The 18,539-nt window shown below is 37.8% G+C and overlaps 1 protein-coding gene across 1 annotated transcript; it reads right to left on the bottom strand.

Annotated features, from left to right (window-relative positions):
* Positions 1-1,273: 1,273 nt before the first annotated feature.
* Positions 1,274-17,993, bottom strand: Osgin2 (oxidative stress induced growth inhibitor family member 2). Its single transcript, XM_051198609.1, has 6 exons — positions 17,863-17,993; positions 10,954-11,108; positions 8,707-8,843; positions 7,744-7,935; positions 4,532-4,623; positions 1,274-2,362 (listed from the first exon to the last, which is right to left on the bottom strand). Exons 1-6 carry the CDS (start codon positions 17,904-17,906, stop codon positions 1,330-1,332), a joined length of 1,653 nt encoding a protein of 550 aa, XP_051054566.1. The 5' UTR covers positions 17,907-17,993; the 3' UTR covers positions 1,274-1,329.
* Positions 17,994-18,539: the final 546 nt, after the last annotated feature.

The raw sequence follows: 18,539 nt of genomic DNA, 5'->3' as shown, positions 1-18,539 counted from the left end.
CAGAGCTCAAACACAGGATAGTAAGAGACTACTGGTGTATAGTCAGAAGATACATTATTTCAAAAAGGCGTGAAACTGTTCTAAATATAGAACAGTGAATACTTATCAGGACTCTAAACCTCATCTGAAGCAATTAGTTGTTAGAAAGAAATTAATATAAACAACACTGGAAGTGAGTTATGGTCAATGAACTTAACACTCAATGTTCCAGTCAGCAGGACACCCTCAATGGTAGTAGTCCATTATTTTAAGAAACTGAAAATAAAGTCAGTGAGAACATTCTAGACAAAATTATACCCCTCAAAGGGGGGGGGGCACTTTGGAAAATTCAATTCCCCAACTACTCTGAAAGACTTTTTGTTTACCACTAACACATTTCACAACTTGTATGAAAATGCAATCAAAACTATTAGAGGAGATAAATCTAATAACCAATGTGAGCTGCTGTGTCATTTCCTATAATAATCACTTTGAGAATGGAAAAGGGCACAATCTTATTTCCCATACTAACTTTTAATATGGCAATTCCCAAACCGTATTCTAATTTTAGTACTTACCATGCTCCCAAATCTTCATTTCATTAATAGAAATAGAAACTCAGTGTTCACACAAGGATAAGTAGTTCTGTCCACAATTTATTGAATTGCAAATCAGATTCATTAGATATTATGGTGGCTAAACAGAATAAATCTGGATTCTTGGATGTCAGCATTATTGAAATGTTAAATTATGAGGAAGTAAGGCTATCAAATACCTACCTAAGTCTCAACAGTAAAAATATTTTTAAGGACCATCATATTTGGTAATAAATTAGGTTTATATAACTGATAATTTCAAAATAAATAAAAACCTGAGTTGAAAATGCTTCCTCTTATCCCAGCAAACATACGTAATAGCTCATTTTCATTAAGGCCAGTGTACTTCAAACTTCATTCAATGAATACACATATAACCCTTGGGAATCTTGTAGTACAGTCAGCCTAAACTCCTAATGAACTACAGAGGAAGCTGATGCTACTGACCCTCAGACTCTCCCTTGAGCAGTAAGGTGACCCAATATGAATTAAATATGATTTCTGTCTTAATGACTAGCTTTATAAATGCCAGTTAGAAAAAAAGCATTCTAGTTAAATGAAAGCATGAAGTATCCAAGTTGGCAGTGTTTGGATTTGTCTAAGAGTGACACCTTTGATGGGATACCAAGCTTTGTTAACTTGAAAAGTAACAACAGCTGGAGGCTCTCACAGTTAATTCAAGCCAATACACTGCAAACCACTGTTAAAAATCTTTAATGGTTAAGTGTCCATTTAAGTTACTTGTAAACTTTCTTTAAGCTACCCCATCTCCTCCTCCTCTTTCAACAAACAAATGCTGCTTTTTCTTCTGTCTTGTGGCCAAACAGCGTGTAATACCTAATGCCCCTCCCTTTAAAAATCGAACAAAATTGTCTCCAACCAAAGGACCCAAAGCAAAAAGGTTGGCTTCTTTAACACATTCATAGGTGTATGCATCAACCTCCACAGGGTTCCCCTTGCATGTTATTGGCTGGCTTGAGTTATGGCCTAGGTAACACCCTTGTTCTTTCAGAAAAGACAGGTTAGGATGAGAACCTATCAAGACTACAGCTGCAGACAGCTTAAATATCTTCTTCAATCCAGAGACACTTTGAAGAATGCATTTCATGTCTGACTTAAAGGAAAGCACACGGTGCTCAGGAAAGCTGGTATAATCAGATAAAGAATCTGAGTCTGCAGAGTATGTCTGAGTACACATCATATGATAGACTTTGTGATACTCAGGATACAGCTTTTGTGGAAGCTGTTTGAAAATTAAGCTTGGATCAGTTACTCGTCTGCGAAATACGTGGATCACAGGGATATTATTGTTGTAAGCACACAGTACTGCATCGGCTGCAGTAAGACCAGAGCCTACAATCAGCACTGGATCTGCTCTGCCACACAGCTTTCTTTTGTTTATAGCTGCTCCAAATTCAGGCATTGAATGAAACACAAAAGGTAACTCTTCCCCTTCAACTTCCAGATGGGCGGGAGAATCCAATGTTCCAGTTGCAAGAGCTACATTCTCAGCAAAGAGGCAAAACGGAACATGAGAACCACCTGCTATTCGCTGATAGCCTCTGATTTCCCAGTTTCTTTTGACAAATTTTGACTTCTGGTTCTGTAAATGCTTTGTTGAAATATCTTTGTCTTGACTACCATTATCACCTTGATCTCTGTAGAGTCTTGATACAGAGGTTATGTAAGTATTCTCTCTGAAATTCTTCTGAAGACCCATGATGTTTACATAGTGTTTGTAGTAACGTGATATTTCCTCTGGCATAACCCGGTCCCCCTTTAAGTTCCTATAAGATGTAAAGGAAAAATACCCTATGAGGAGAGTACTTTCAGTTTCAGATTACTTTCCTAGCTAGTAAGCCTTTATATCTTAGTTTTTTTTTTTTTTTTTTTTTTTTTTTTTTTTTTTTTAGGTTGTTTTAGTTAAAAATTACCCTCATGTTTTATAAAATTTGTTCCCATGTTTTCTTATCCTAGCCAGAATAGCAGTTATTAACAAAACATAAGCCAAATGCTAGCAAGGGTTGGGTAAAATGAATCACTGGTGGTAAAGAATACAAACTAGTCTAGTCACATGGAAATCCATATGTAAGGTTCTCAAAATATGGAACCAACCTGTGTCTAGCACAGAAATCATGTAAAGGAAACAGCATTTTAAAACAACACCAACCCCGCCTCCAGACATAAAGGGTTAAGTCATGCAACAGGAAAACAGATGCAATGGAAATACCATATTAAGTGAACTACGCCAATCTTAGAAGTACAAATGTTTTCTCTCATTTGTGGTTTCTAGATTTTACTTAAATAAACAAGTTATTTATGCATATGTATATGAAAAGAAAACATCTAGAGGATCAAAGGAAGCAAGTGAAAAGGGAACATCTTGATAAACTTCAAATTAATAAATAGATTAAAATATAGATATTTGAAAAATCAGCTTACTTTACCTTGCAACTGTAATAATTTAGATTGCATCATTAACTAACTGTTCAGAGAGACTAGACATTTGACAGCAATTAATTGTGCCTAGGTTAAGATCCCAGCACACAGCTGGGTACAATGGCACATACCTTTAATCTTCTGTGTAATTTAGAAAATTAAATGCTTCTGGTTAGTGAAAACCTTTCCATTTTGCTACTCATTTTAACAAATCTAAGAATATGCTGAACAATTTCACTTGCTTATCAAATGAATTCAAACAACTTGACTGATTTTGCAAACTCAAATTTTCAACCTCTATATATTTCCATTTTACAAAGGCCAAAAGCGAATGTTTAAAGATTTAGCTTTTGCTCCATCTATTTATCTTCTATGTATAAGTGTTTCACCTGTGTGTATCTATGTACACCAAATATGTACAGTGCACATGAGTGTCAGAGAAGGGTATCAGATCCTCTGTAACTTGAGTAATGGAAGGTTGTGAGCCACCATGTGCTGGGAACTGAACCTGAGTCCTCTGTAAAAGCAGCAAATGCTCTTAATAATGGAGCCATCTCTCCAGCCCCATCATCATGACCTAGATTTAAAACTTATGTCCTTAAATTTTTTAAAATTAAGAATTATTTCTACAGATTTACCATGGTTGCTACCTAGCAGGAAGTAAATTACTCAAATGTTACATCTCTATCCTAACAAATATTAAGTAAATTCCTGCTTTAACTCACTTCCATTAGTAAAATTAGATTGTCTGCATTAGTAATATATATCTAGTTTATACATGCACATCAAAATGACAGGACTTTTCACATTCCTCCTTTTGAATTTTATGTTCTTTCTCCAAAAATGAGTAAGACTTATATTCTTCCAAGAAGAAACCCAGTCCTACTTAAAGTATTTATAATTAAATATTTACCTTCATGTCCAAGTAGCCAACTACATCCCAAGTTTTAGAATATCATTCTAAATGATCAATCATAATACACTACTCAAAAACAAACCCTTTGCTAATGTGGTGGTGTCCACCTTTAATTCCAGTGGATTTAATCCTGGCAGAGGCAGACAAATTTCTGTGGGGTCCAGGCCAACCTGGGCTACATAGTAAGTTCCAATCAGCCAAGGGTATGTAGAGAGTCTTTGTCTCAAAATACCAAACCAAACCATAGTAAACATTAAGTATAAATAAATACCACTAAAAAACTGACAGGAGTATGAGAAATAATGCATAGGTAGATAAATAGGTAGAAGTAATTCATAGATTGAATGTAACAGTGATTTAATATGAAAGATAAATCTTCATAAAAAAAAAGATTACAGGAAGGCCCCTGTAAACAGTCCTTTATGTACACATAGCTTTACAGCATCCCAAGTGGAAACTAGCTCATAATCATTGTATCACAAAAAAACTTTTATTTAACAAGTGTATTTCTATTCATCTAACACAGGATTCACAAATACTGCAAAAATTTCTCAGGCACCTTTCTTCACACATCAAAGAATTTTAACAATTTGATCTTTACCTTCGTTTGCTAGACATCCAATCTTTAAAATTAAGTCCAGGTAGCTCCATCCAATTTCCAAAGCTGATTGTCAACATAGAGCCTTCCATATTCTAGTTTGAAAGTACAGTTAAAAAATACAATGAAGCAATTTTCCTTTTGAAGCCAAATTCACCTTATTTATATACAAATTCAGATGTATATGTTCACTAGAGTCCAAAAGAGTGATATATAAACACTATGGATTTTGTTTTCAGACATAATAGCAATTACACACAGAAAAATGGTGCAACTGGAGTGAATCCTATTAAGTGAATTAACCCACTTCCAGGAAAAAAAAAAAAAACTTAGAAACAAAAAAAACTTATGTTTTCTTATTTTCTACATATTTTCTCTGAAATTCCTTTCTAATAAGACTTTTATACATTTTCACCATTTGGTACTACCCTTAGTTATACATTTATGAAACAAATTATATCACTAGCTTTGGTCTATGATCAATATACTAAGACATAGTTGTTAAAGAACAGATCAGCATTTTTCTTTTCTTTTCTTTTACTTTTTAAACAAAAGAAAAAAATGGTCACTAATTTCCAAAATTTTGTTTTTTCATTTTGGTATTTTTTAATAGATTTTATTAAATTAAAGAACGGCTTTTCTCTATCAGTTATAATCTTGAAATCTGCACTAGGCAGAATATAATATAATCACTTCTACAAATAGAAAAATAAGCAGCAGTTGCCTAAGAAACATACTTCACACTGAGGTTAGTGTTATCATCAAAGAAGCAAACATCTCAAGCTTCCTCAACCTACTTCTGCTTCGATCAAAACAAAGCAAAAAGCCAAGGGCCAAGGTACCTATCTATCCAATCACCAACAAGCTTTTGTAGACAATGGCTCTGTTTTCATCACACAGGACAGGCTGAGAAAGTGCATATTATAGTACATTTTATTCAGTCACATAAAATTTTTGAGATAGGGTCTCATATAACTGGTTTACTTATGTATTTTTTAGAGATATTATCCATAATTTTAAGTATTTATTTATTTAATATATATGAGCAAACTGTCTTCACGCATACCCGAAGATCAAATCAGATCTCATTACAGATAGGTGTGAGTCACCATGTGATTGCTGGAAACTGAACTCATGTCCTGTGGAAGAACAGCCAGTGCTCTTAACTGCTGAACCACTTCTCCAGCGCCTATATTTGCCACTCTGACCTCCAACTTCCGTATGTAACGTATATACCACGAATGCCTGCTGTTATTAGGATAATATTGTTCTGAAAGGAGGAATAGTGACAGAAGTATTATCCAAGCAAATGTAAAATGGTACTTCTTCAAAGATGCAAATGAATTTTGAGGAGTGTACCTATTAGAAAGGGAGAATATTCCAGGCAAAATAAAAACTGATATGACAGCCTAATAATGAAAAAAAAAAAAAAAAAAAAAAAAAAAGTCCTTCAAGGAATTAAACTGAACCTTGTATAAGACGTGTGGGACTCTCCAAGAAGCAAGAAGGGGTTACATCAAGGTTTCACATTTCTAAAAGAGGCCTCTTAGATGATCTCTAAGCCTTTGGGTATCTTCTACTTAATGAGGGTATTATTTGCATACCCAAGCCTTGAGTAATGCTGTACCCTTGTGACTGTGTAAGTTTATCCTAACGATATGATTTATGGTGATTACTAGTGCCCCTGAGACAGAAGTCTGGGGGGCTGAGGTCAGACATTGCTTGCTGTCACATACACACACAAAATCTAAATAGGGATTGGGGCTTTAGCCCAGTTGATAAAGTACTTGCCTAACATACACAGAGCTGTGCTCTGTTCCCAGCACCTCAAAAACTGGGCATGGTGGAACACACCTGTAATTCCAACACTTGGGAGGTAAAGGTGGGAAGAAGGGAAGCTCAAATCTATGGTACACTGGGAGTTTAAGACCAGCCTAGGCTGATTATCCATCTATATGTGGATACCAAGCATAAACAAGTTTTGTTGCTAGACAGTTCTCCTTGAAGATTTTCAAACACCATTACCATTCACTATTGGGAGATTTCAACACATCTTCAGCAAACAGCAAGATTTCAAGGGCCAGAGCAGCAGCACAGAACACATGGTTAAACTGTAGGAGAACTATGTCACTGTGTTGGTCTACATGAGAATAGCCCCCATAGGCTCACACATTTGCATGCTTAGTAGTCAACTGGCTTAACAGTTTGGAAGGATTAGGAGATATGGCCTGGTTGAAGGAGGTATATCACTGTGATTGGGTTCTGAGGTTTTAAAAGTCCACGGTGGACCCAATGTCACTCTTTCTGCCTGCAACCTATGGATACCGATATAGCTCTCAGCTATTTCTCTATCACTATGCCACCCCAAATCTGTCATGCTCCTCACCATGATCATAATATATAAAACTTCTGAAACTGTAAGCAGGCCCCCAATAAGATAATAGTCATGTGTCTCTTCACAGCATAGAACACTAAGACAATCACGAAATGGGGTTCAAGCCACGGCTTTATAGACTTTGGAAGTGAGAGAAATGTCTTTTGTTCACATTAAATCTTTTGTTTACAATACTTCTCATTTAAAATCTTGCAAATATATGGAAATAGTGGCTGAAGACACAGCTCAGTGGTTAAGAGCACAAGATATTCTTCCAAAGGACCTGGGTTTGATTCCAACTATCTGCAAGTGCTCTTCTAGCTTCTGTGGGCACCTGAGACCTGCATGGTGCACAGCTGTACATGCAGACAAAATACTCATAGACACAAAATAAAATAAATATTCCTTTAAAAAAAATACATGGAAATAATAGACATTGTTTTTCAAAATACACTGCAAGATTTTTCTAAGCTCTAAATTAAGAATTTTAATTTACTATGAAGACTGTCCCCTTTAATTTTTTTCTGTACAATCTGTAATAGGTATTCAAAGACTATATCATTAATAAAACTCTGGCTTAACTACCTACAGTCAGTATATGCTAAAGACTCAAGTTGGAAGCCAGGCATGATGGCATAGGCCTTTAATCCCAGCATTTGGGAAGAGGCACGTGGATCTCTACGTTCCAGGCCAGCCTGATCTACAGAATAAGTTCCAAGACAGCCAGAAATACACAAGAGAAACCTTATCTGGAAACAAACAAACAAATATCAAGTTGGTTTTATTAAGGCAAAATGTAACAAATATCTAATATACACTAAAACATGAGTAACATACTTACATTCCATGCCCCACCAGGTGGGCCTTTACCAAGAACTAAGTGGGGGATATAATGATGCTGTTCCAATTTCCAGTGCAGAATGGATGGATATTCATACCCAAAGTCAGCATCTGGATGAAGAAGTGTGTCAAAAAGCACTGCCACTGGATTGGATGATCGGCCCTCCAGACCCTCAGACAAGTATTCCAAGTCCTGAATGAAAGAAAAAAAAGTGAGCCTAAAAAAAGTCAACACAATTACGTTAAGAAAGGATATGCCAACTCAGTAGTCTCCACAGAGTGAGCTAGAGAACATGTGTTTTCCTTGAGCTCATTCATAATAGAGTCCCTGGCAAAATAAATGTAGGCAACACTTAGATTATAAACAAAGCTTTAAAAAAAAGTCCTTATAAGATCTGAAATACATTTGGCATACAAATGTCAACCAGGGTGTAAAAGGTAGCACTTCCCAAACCCTCACCGGCAGGGCTGCAAAGATGGCTGAGTCAGGAAAGGGCTGTCCTCATAAGCACGAGGGCCTGACACTTAAAAGAAAGCCATGGTGGACCATACTTGTAAACACAGCACTGTGCAGGTGGTGGCCACAGGAGGATTTGTCCCACTCATGGCTAGGCAGCCTAGTCTACTAGGTGAGATTAAGGAATGAGAGACATCTGGCTTCAGAAAACATGTTGGACAGATTAAGAATTAACACCCAAGGTTAAATTGTGGCCTACATTGCAGGCATAAACACTCATGCTCCCACATAAAGCTGTACCCACAGTCATATAATTTTTTTTTTTAAAAACCCTACTAGGAAATTAATTGGGAATTTTTGCTCAAATATTCAATATAACTTAGATAGGACATCCGAATATATTTATAAAGCTAAAACAAATAGCATTACTTAGAACGAAGGATTTACAACAAGCTAACCTGGTTGGAGCATTAAAATACTTTTTAAAACTGGTATAACAAACAATACCTGGTCGACAATGGAGAGATGTCTTGCTTCTTCTAGTTTACTATGTAAGATTGTATTTGGATGTATTGCTTCAGATGATAAATACGGTCTGTAGCCTGATAGCATATACGAAAGGCATATTCCTGAAGGTCCATTTCCTATTTTATTTTTAAAAAAGGAATATAATGTAAGTTGATCCCCTTTATGATTTGGCATGTACATAACCTTACCTGTTCTTCCTTCTCTAATCAACTAAAAGCTGGTGCTCACAAACTTCTGACCTCTGCTTCTCTCTCAGTATCTTTCAGTATATCTCATCTAGTTAAGGCTTCAACTCTGTGCCACTGACTTCCAAAATTAGTTCTTGAGAAATAAACATTTTTATAGTTACTTCTTCATTACAACTGATGCGTAGTTAGACAATGGGCAGGAGAGATGGCTCGGCAGGGAAAGATGCTTGCCACCCTTAACAATCTGAATTAAATCTCTGGAACTCACACAGTAGAAGGAGAACCAATTCTTATAAGTTGTCCTTGCACATACATTCAGGGACACACACACACATTAAAAATAAAAATAAATAAATAAATAAATGAGTGACATTTTAAAAGTCAAGAAAATATATCTGGTAATATCCACAAATACAAGAAAAGTCATTTGACAAAAACCAGCATGTATCCAGGAGTTTAAAAATATGAAACCAATTCAAAAGAGGAAAACTTCAACATGATAAAGGTAATGTGTTTAAAACAAACATATGTGTTTAAAACAACAAAACAGACATTCATCACCATGAAGGAAGGCCTGAAGGAATGAAATAGAAGATACAAAGATTGGGGAACAGGAGGGAATAAAAACATTGTTTGCTAATGACATGATTATCTACATAGAAAATTCCTCAAATTGACCCCACAAGACCCAGAACAGCAATTAAGGCAAGAATGTAGGACACAAGTCAATACACAAAGGTCAAGTACTTTCTTAAACTAAAGAAAAAAGATGTTGAAATAAAAACCACACTGTCAATTACATTTACATAAAAAGAGATACATCTTTAGCATAATTTTAACAAAATATGTATAAGAACTAATAAAGAAAACCACAAAATATACTTAAAGAAAAAATAATTTTAAAAAGGTCTAAATAGATGAGAATGTATTCCAAGTTCATAGATAAGAAACCTCAAAGCTATTATAAGTTATTTTTAACTTGATCTATAGACTTATCAATAGACTTATTAATAAAGATAAATATTTCAATATCTATTCTAAAACTATTTAGAAAAGTAAAAGGTTCAGAGCAGCCACCATACAAGTCTTGTCTGATCTGACTTTCTCAAGTTTGACTACTAAATACAAAATATAAATAGCAGTTAATTAAATGAATATACTTATTAAGCTTTAAAAATGTGAATTATTAGCCAGGCATTGGTGGTGTTCGTCTTTAATCCCAGCACTCGGGAGACAGAGGCATGTGGATCACTGTGAGTTTGAGCCCAACCTGGTCTACAGAGTGAGTTCCAGGACAGGCTTCAAAGCAATACAGAAAAACCCTGCCTCAAAAAGCAAAAGTGATTTATTAAATACCTTAATTTTAATAGTTGTAAATCCTGTTAATGTACAAAGGATAGGGTGAAATTATATTTTAAGTAATTATAAATATTACAGCAGAGCACTATAATTCCACTGCTAAAATAGCATGAGTTATTGACAGCTGTCATTCAGTTCATGAGTATGCCTACAGGTGTCTAACCAATATGAGGTTGAAATCTAATAATTCACAGAATGATCTCCATAGAACTCTAATAATACTGGTCATCATTAATGGCTATATCTGTAATTCAATGAAAAGCTATCACATTCCAACATGGACTCTATCCTATAAGCCAATCCTTCTCCCAAGGTTTGGTAATTACTATTTTAATGTATCAAACAACTTAATACTTTATAATTTTGTCCTTTATTATGTGCCTCCATTCACAGAATCATCTCCTTATATTTTTGTCCTTTTAAGATACTTCTTAATTGCCACATGGTAGTTGAATATATTTGTGAGGCAAAACCTGGCATTTTAATGCATGTATACAATGTATAGTGATCAGATCAAGGTAACATATACATCACTTCAGATACCATTATTTGTGGTAGGAACATTCTAACTGCTACTATGTTTAGCTGGGGAGCCTTTTCAATACAATGTAAAAACATATACACCTTAGAATTATAAAAGTAATAACTAGCTTTAAAGAAATAAAATACAGTAACTTACCAATTATTACCACAGGTAAAGTCACTGATGAATCTTCAAGTAAAGAAGTTTCTTCAACCAATGGCATCCCTTTAACTTTTGGCCCCAAATTATCACCAAAATATTGCACTAAAGAATTAAAAATCTCTCCTTCAGTTTCAGTATCACTATAGTCTCTTTAAAAAGAAAAAAAAGTATAGTTAATTTAGGTTTATAAAACCCATTTTTTTGGTCACATTTTATTTAGGCAATAAAATATCCAGCAGTTGCATAATGCTTTCCATAGTATAACATTTAAATCCATAAATCTGAAGTGGCTATTTATCTCATATAAATATCTTATAAGCAAGTTAACTACTTGAGTAAACTTTTTTTCCAGGCTAGGGAAATAGTAAAGTGCCTGCCTGCATGAGGACCTGAGTTCATTTACCAGAACCACATAAAAAGGATGAGCACTGTCAGATCTCTGGGGCTCAATGGCAAGCCAGTCTAGTCTAATTGGCAAGCTCCATCCCAGTGGATGATCCCATCTAGAATAAATAGGTTGATGGTTTCTAAGAAGTAACACCCAAGGCTATCTGACCGAGACACATATACACACACACAAACACAGAGCTTCTTCTGACAACCAAACACACAGAATTATACTTGAAATGTTATAATTCTTTTGAGATGCCTAGGAAGGGCTAGTTTCTCATATATCCTCCCCTCCCCCAGCCAGCTGTACACCTTTAATCTCAATCCCAACACTCAGGAGGCACAGGCAAGCAGATCTCTGAATTTAAGTACAGAGTGGTCCAGGGCTACACAGATAAACCATGTATAGCAGAACTACTCATAGTTTTATTATTATTTTTATTTCATGTGCATTGGTGCTTTGCCTGCATTCATGTCTGTGTGAGGGTGTCAGATCCCCCAGAACTGGAGTTGTGAGCTGCCAAGTAGGTGCTGGGAATTGAACCTGGGTCCTCTGAAGAACAGCCATTGCCCTTAACAGCTGAGCCATCTCTCCTGCCCTAGTCAGACATGTTAAGAAAATATTATTGTACAAAACTGGGCCTTTTGGTAAAAGAAATGAGGTCTACATGTTTTCAAGTAAGGAAAAACCTTAACATTGACTTCCAATCTTTATTTCCCAATTGCCTCTCTAGAAATTAGTTTCAGTATACTGACATGTTCATTCAATAAACTCAGTTAATGCAGTTATTTTTAGTTTACTTCAAAATAAAATCATCGAATTGGTTTTCATCTTTAGTCATCAACAGTTTCGTCTTGGAAGGGCTAATGTAGTACACACTAGCTGTGTCATTACGACTTTCTAAATGATGGCTGTTATTTCACAGGACTAAGACAAAATTGTTAATCCTAGATGTTGGCTGCTCACACCAACTTGGGCAGCAGGATGGCTGTACCTGCCCACTCAGAGATTCCTTGTAAGCCCCATCCCTTGAGACCTCAGGCCACTAAGATCAAGCTTCACCCAAGACTACTATGGCCTACTTACCTCCTCCCTTGAGACAACTAGGAACCAGAGGGGCCAGGCCCCAGGCTGAGGAACTGCAAAGGCCCTCTCCCTGCTCCACTAGCTGTGTTCCCAGCCCCTGGAAGCAGGACAGTGGCCAGGTACAGCCCAACGGGGGGGGGGCCCTCAAGATCAAGCCATAAATAAATAAATAAATACCTTGATCTCAAGCATCCTGAAAAGTACCCTCATCTGCCCCCTGCAACTATACAAAAACCCAGCCACCCTCCTGGGTCATTTCTTCTCAACAAATTTCCTCTGTGACTCTGTGGTATTCCTTGGCTCCTGATTGCCAAGATACCTTTTTCTTCAGAACTGTAACACATACACTAGGGTTTGATAAATGGAAGAATTCCAGACAGAACTTTTCACTTCCCTGTAACCTTCAGAGACCTCATCCTACTTGTGATAACTAATCTATACTAGGAATCTGACTGGACCTGAGGAAGTTTTCTTGATCAGATTATTTGAAGCATGATGACCCACTGTAAATGTGGGCCACACCTTCTAGAAGGAGCCCAGATAAAAGGAGATGATGGAAACTTGCATTTTAACATTGTGCTGGCAAGTTCATCTACTATCCTTTGTCACCGCATTCCTTCACTGATATTACACCAGCTTCCTTGGGGTCCTAACAGTTTGAAGTCCAGCAGCTCTCCAGGAATCTTCCAGGACTTCAATGCCAGAGAGGGACTGCTAAGATATCCAGCATCATGGACTGAACTATTCTCCGCTGATTCTATCCAGTCTAAAACAGCCATTGTTGGACTACCTGAACCATGTAAGTCAATCTACTAAATCCCCTTTTAATATATCCATTTTATAAGTTCTATTCCTTTAGAGAACTCCAATACACTAGCCCAGGATAGTACAAAGTTAGATATACTAAGCTTTCCTGAGCTCTAAAAAGAAAAGATTGCCCCTAAATGCTTATAGTCCATTTTTTTTTTTTTTTAAAGACAGGGAAATGTTTTATTTAAAATCTATCAGTGAAATGGATGGCTTGGGTCTATGACAAATCATCTTTAAAGCATAAGTCAGTAACTGTACATACAAATTAACTGATCAGATCACAACTTTCTATGTTGGTTCAGAATAATCTTCCCTGTAAAAGCAGCACTTTTGTGACATTTAATCTAGTATTCTTCTCTTTCTTCCTCACCCTCTCCCTCAACAGAATCCACACCAGCTTCCTCATCATCCTTCTCTAAGGCAGCCATGTCCTCACTGCTCTCAGAGAACTCCCCTTCCTCTGCGTCCTCACCCACATACCAGTGCACAATGGCATGCTTAGCATACATGGTTTCCAATATATTCAATTTCAGAAAAATATTTCATTATTAGTTTTTACTATTTATGTGTCCAAAGTGTATGTATACTTGCTGTGTGATGGTATGCCCATGTGCAGCTTGGAGGTTAGAGAGGAAGACATCCTGCTCTATCACTCTGCCTTATTACCCTGATTCAGGGATTCATGAATCTTGAGCTACACTGGCAGCCAGCAAGCCCCAGCAACCGTCCTATCTCTGCTCCCCAAATCCAAAGGTTATAGGCACACACAGACACTTGTCTTTTACACATTGGTTTTAACAAGATTGCTGGAGATTTGCACTCAAGTCTTCATTATTGCATAGAAAGCACTCAACCACTGAGCCATCTCTCCAACCCTCCAGAAAACTATCATCCCTAGCAACTAAATACACAGCCCTTAGCTCTTCATTATCCCAGCAGCATCACATGGTAGCTTTAATTTATATTCCCCTAATAATATTAACCATCATTCCATGTATTTGTCATTTATTGTCTCTGTCTTTACCTGTCTGTCTCTTTCTCCAAATCCTTTGCCTGGTTTTATATTTGGCATAGGTAATCAGGATTCAAATTCTTCAGATACATAGTTTGTGAACATTTTGACCTATTTTGTAGGGTTTTGTTTTGCTTTTGTGTGTGTCATGATGTGTGTGTGTGGGGGGGTGTATCTGAAAACAATTTCTGAGAGTCTATTTTCTTCTACCTTGTGGGATCCCTGCAATCAACAGGCTCAACAGCAAGCACATTATCATCTTGATGGTTGGTCTATTTCTTATTTCTTCACTTTCTTGGTGTCCTTTACAGCTATTCTAAGTTCTGACCACCCCCAATGTATTTTTTTCTTCTCTTGCTGTGCTTTTAATATCATATGTAATAGATGACTACAAATATTTATATGCTTCCATTTAAGACTTTTCTGATTTCATTTTTGTGCAATGTGAACAAGTAGGCAAGTTCATTCTTCTATTTTGCACATCTTTGTGGGACTCTGACTGAACTACAACTGCTGAAACTAATGTCCATTTCCTGTTTTGGGGGGCACGCATCAAAGACTTAATTCACCAAAAATGAAACATTTCTGGTCTTTCAATTTCATTCCCCCGATTTATGCTATGTTTATGCCAGCAGCAAGTTTTCTTGATTATTGTTTCTTTGTAGTAAATTTTGAAACCAAAAAAGGTTAGTGGTCTGTTTGCTTTTTTAACCTTTGTAAGACTATTCTGGGTCCCTTTATTCCCCACATATCAACTGGTGCAAAACAGGCAGTTTATCTTTATGATACTGCACTGATCTGAAGATCAACCATAGGATTATTATTTTAAGAATATGCAGGTTTTCAATCTATGAAGATTAAACGCCTTTCCACGTACAGTCATGCTCTGAGAGAAGATGGTCTGAGAAATGCACCAGGTATTTCCATCCCTACAATAACATTGAGTGTATGATATGCAAATTAGGACAGCTACACTACTACAAAATGAAGATTTGAGGGAAGTCCCACCTATATTCAATCTGTCACTGCCTGTAACTTCATCGTGCAGCACAGCACATTAAATCCTAATTTCTTCTAAGGCTTCCTGCTTTTCAATGTGTAGTTGTGCATTTTTTGGTTAAATTATTTTCTTAGTGTTTCATTGTGTGAGTGGGACTATTTTGGTTTGGGGTTGTTTTTCTTTTTTATTTTATTTATTTATCATTTTATTTTATTTTATTTTATTTTATTTTTGGTAGGGTTTCACTGTGTAGCCCTGGCTGTCTTGCAACTATCTGTAGACCAGGCCTCATCAAAGATACCACCTTCCTCTTCCTCCCAAGTGCTGAGATTAAAGGCATATGCTACCACCACCTGGCCTATGGAAATACTTTGTTAATTTCACTTTCTGATTACCTAGTATTGCTTTATACCAATATTCACTCTTGTACATTAATCTTACATTCTGAAATATTGCTGAATTTGGTGTGTGTCACAAGAAGTTTGACTCAGAAATGTCCTAAGACTTGAAGATAAAAAGAACCAAAGGTTTAGCAGCTCTAATTTTCTGTACATTAGCTTACCTGAATTACACTTCTTCTCATTTCACAGTCACTACTATAATCATTCTGTGTGGCAAACTATAGGCAATACATTTTCCAAAAGCATTAGTACCTATGCACCACCTAAGTTAGGAAGTTGCTGTTGGTAGATGTTTTACAGTACATATGTGCAGTTCAGGACTATGACCAGTATTCATGTGCACTTAAATTTCCAACTTGATGAATATTCTATGTCATGTAAACTATTTTGAGGTAAAGAAAAAAAAAGAAAGACTGTTTCTTTATTCAGAACACCAATAAAGTGCAAATTATATAAACTACATTTAGAATCCAGTAAACAGCATTTTGCATGCAAGCAAAAATGTTACCACACTGTCAAGACATTAAAGATCATTTGTTATGATTTTGGAAGCTATTTGGTAATAAAAAGACTTTTTACTACAGCAACAATGTTTTCATCAATCAAATACAAATGAAATGCCTTTGTGCCTCAATTCTAAGGAAATCTGAACTCCCACATTAAAAAAAGGTTCTAATGTGCCAAATAGTCAGTCTCACATTTTATTTTCCATAATAGAAGTGTGAAGTTTTCCCCCTTGAAAAATTCATGTGAAATTCTATCACAGTGCCTATTAATGCAGACTTTGGAGAAACCCCCAAATGTAGTTATAATCACAAACTGTTTTAAAAAGCGTCCCAAAAGACAGCATTTGTGCTGAAGATGTCAACCCAGTGCAACACTTGCTTCATTAGCAAGGCCCTGCACTTCATAGCCAGCAACACAAAAATAAATGAATGATGACACACAAGACCAGAAACATTCCTGAAGGAGCTGGCAAACAATCTTAAAAAATAAAAAATCCTGGACCTAACAGAAGTATTTTAACAATGATACATTTAACAATGATAAAGTAGTAGGCAAGCTGTGTTGTCTCCAGCAAATACTTTCCACTCTCTCCCCTAAGTTTCTTTTCACAGAGAAAAGCATGTGGTATTTACCACATAGCCATAAGAGTGTGAATTCCCCTAGCTTTCTCCTCCCAGTTCAACATTATACCAAAGGTGTCAGTAGGCTTCCAAAGGGATATTTTCTAAGAAGAATGTAGTTTCCCAAGGGGTTTCAAATGTTCACTAAGCCTGCTTTGTACAACACTCAGAATGAATACTTTGTTGCAATCTGTCTAGAAGTTAGTTATCCAGCAGCCTATAACGTAAGACTTTTAGGATCTATCTAGAACTTAAAAGACTTATTACAAACTCACTAAGTTGAAACAGACCTAACCTCTTCTATTACTGTTATTAAATACACATAGTACTTACCTATATTAAATAACAAGCTCTGTGATTTGTGTTGATGACAGTGACAAATACTGGGACTTGGGGCTCATATTTGTAATGAAGGAAATGTCAATATTTTTATGTTAGTGATAATAAAACCCTTTCACCCAAGTTAATGGTTCACCTAAATTCTATGAGCCTCTATTAAACAATTCTTAATCTTTTTTTTTTTTTGCAAAAACAAGACAAAACAATATTAAAAAACAAAACCCAAGTATTACACATCCTTATTCAGCAATGTTCATACATGTAAAACCGGGTTCTGGAGTTCTTACTAAACATAACATTTCTTCACCCCACTGTCGATACTCAGTTTCTAGTACTTGTGACTTTTTTCTGTAATTCTCTGCAGTGCTGGTCAACTATAATGGATCTAGAACACACACTAGTTCTAAAAAAAAATATTCTCCTCACCTTGAGAAACTTTCATTATAATCTGAGTATAAAACGTTCACCTCCCAATTTTCTCCATCCCAACAGTTTAAAAAGGCTAACAATTTATTAATTTAGTCACAATTCGTGGTCACCACACACGACACATTCTTCTCTACTTCCCTTCAAGCCAGTAACTTATGTTCCGACTTTGGCCTAGCCACTCTCGTGGTCCAGGGACAAGAAGAGGGGTCCCCAGCTCTGAGCAGCGCCGGCCCAGCGGGCGGCGGCCGAGGAGCACACGCGGCGGAGCGGGCTCCGACCCGTCCCGAGGGTTGGAGGGGAAAAGTCACCTGAAATGACCGGCCAGGGAGCAGCGGCAGCACCACACAGGCATGGAGAGAGGCTGCGGTCCTCCCGGCTGGCTGTCTCAGGCTCGTCCCGGCGCGCGCCTCGCCTGCACCGGGCGCGGGAGTCCGTCCCCGCACAGCGGCTTCCGCTCCTCCCCGCCGCCGGCAGGGCGGGCGCAGCGGGTGATGAGCGCCGCGCCGGGGGCGGGGTCGGGGTCGGGCGCTGCGACGGCGCCGCACGGCTCCGCCCACCAGGTGCGGCGCGTAGACGAGGCCGCCGATTGGTGGAGCCGCGGTGATGAGCGCCGCGCCGGGGGCGGGCCCACGGGGAGAATGCGTACGGCGGAGGCGCTGGGAGCCGGGTCGTCGCGAGGCCTATGGTCCGGGCCTGGAGTGGGCGCGCGCTGTCTGTGCCCGGGGAGGGGGGGGGGGTGGAAAACAGAAGAGAAGAGGTTGCTCCCTCCGGCCTGCGAGAGAGTCTTGTCCGGGGAACCCACCTGAGCTCTCGTCCTCGCACTACCTCGGGTGCGTCGGGCCTCGGCCCCCGCCCGCATCGCGGTCACCCTGAGAGCTCTGCAAACCACAGGTGCTCCGGCCGGCATGCCTGCCGCTGCTCCTGGCCGCCTTCAGCCTCCCTCCTTAAAGAGCGCGGCCCCCACACTCCCCAGGGCGGCGAAGGC

Source organism: Phodopus roborovskii, unplaced genomic scaffold (genome assembly GCF_943737965.1).
Source record: "Phodopus roborovskii unplaced genomic scaffold, PHOROB, whole genome shotgun sequence".
NCBI lineage: Eukaryota > Metazoa > Chordata > Mammalia > Rodentia > Cricetidae > Phodopus > Phodopus roborovskii.
This window is presented reverse-complemented; position numbering and strand designations above follow the sequence as displayed.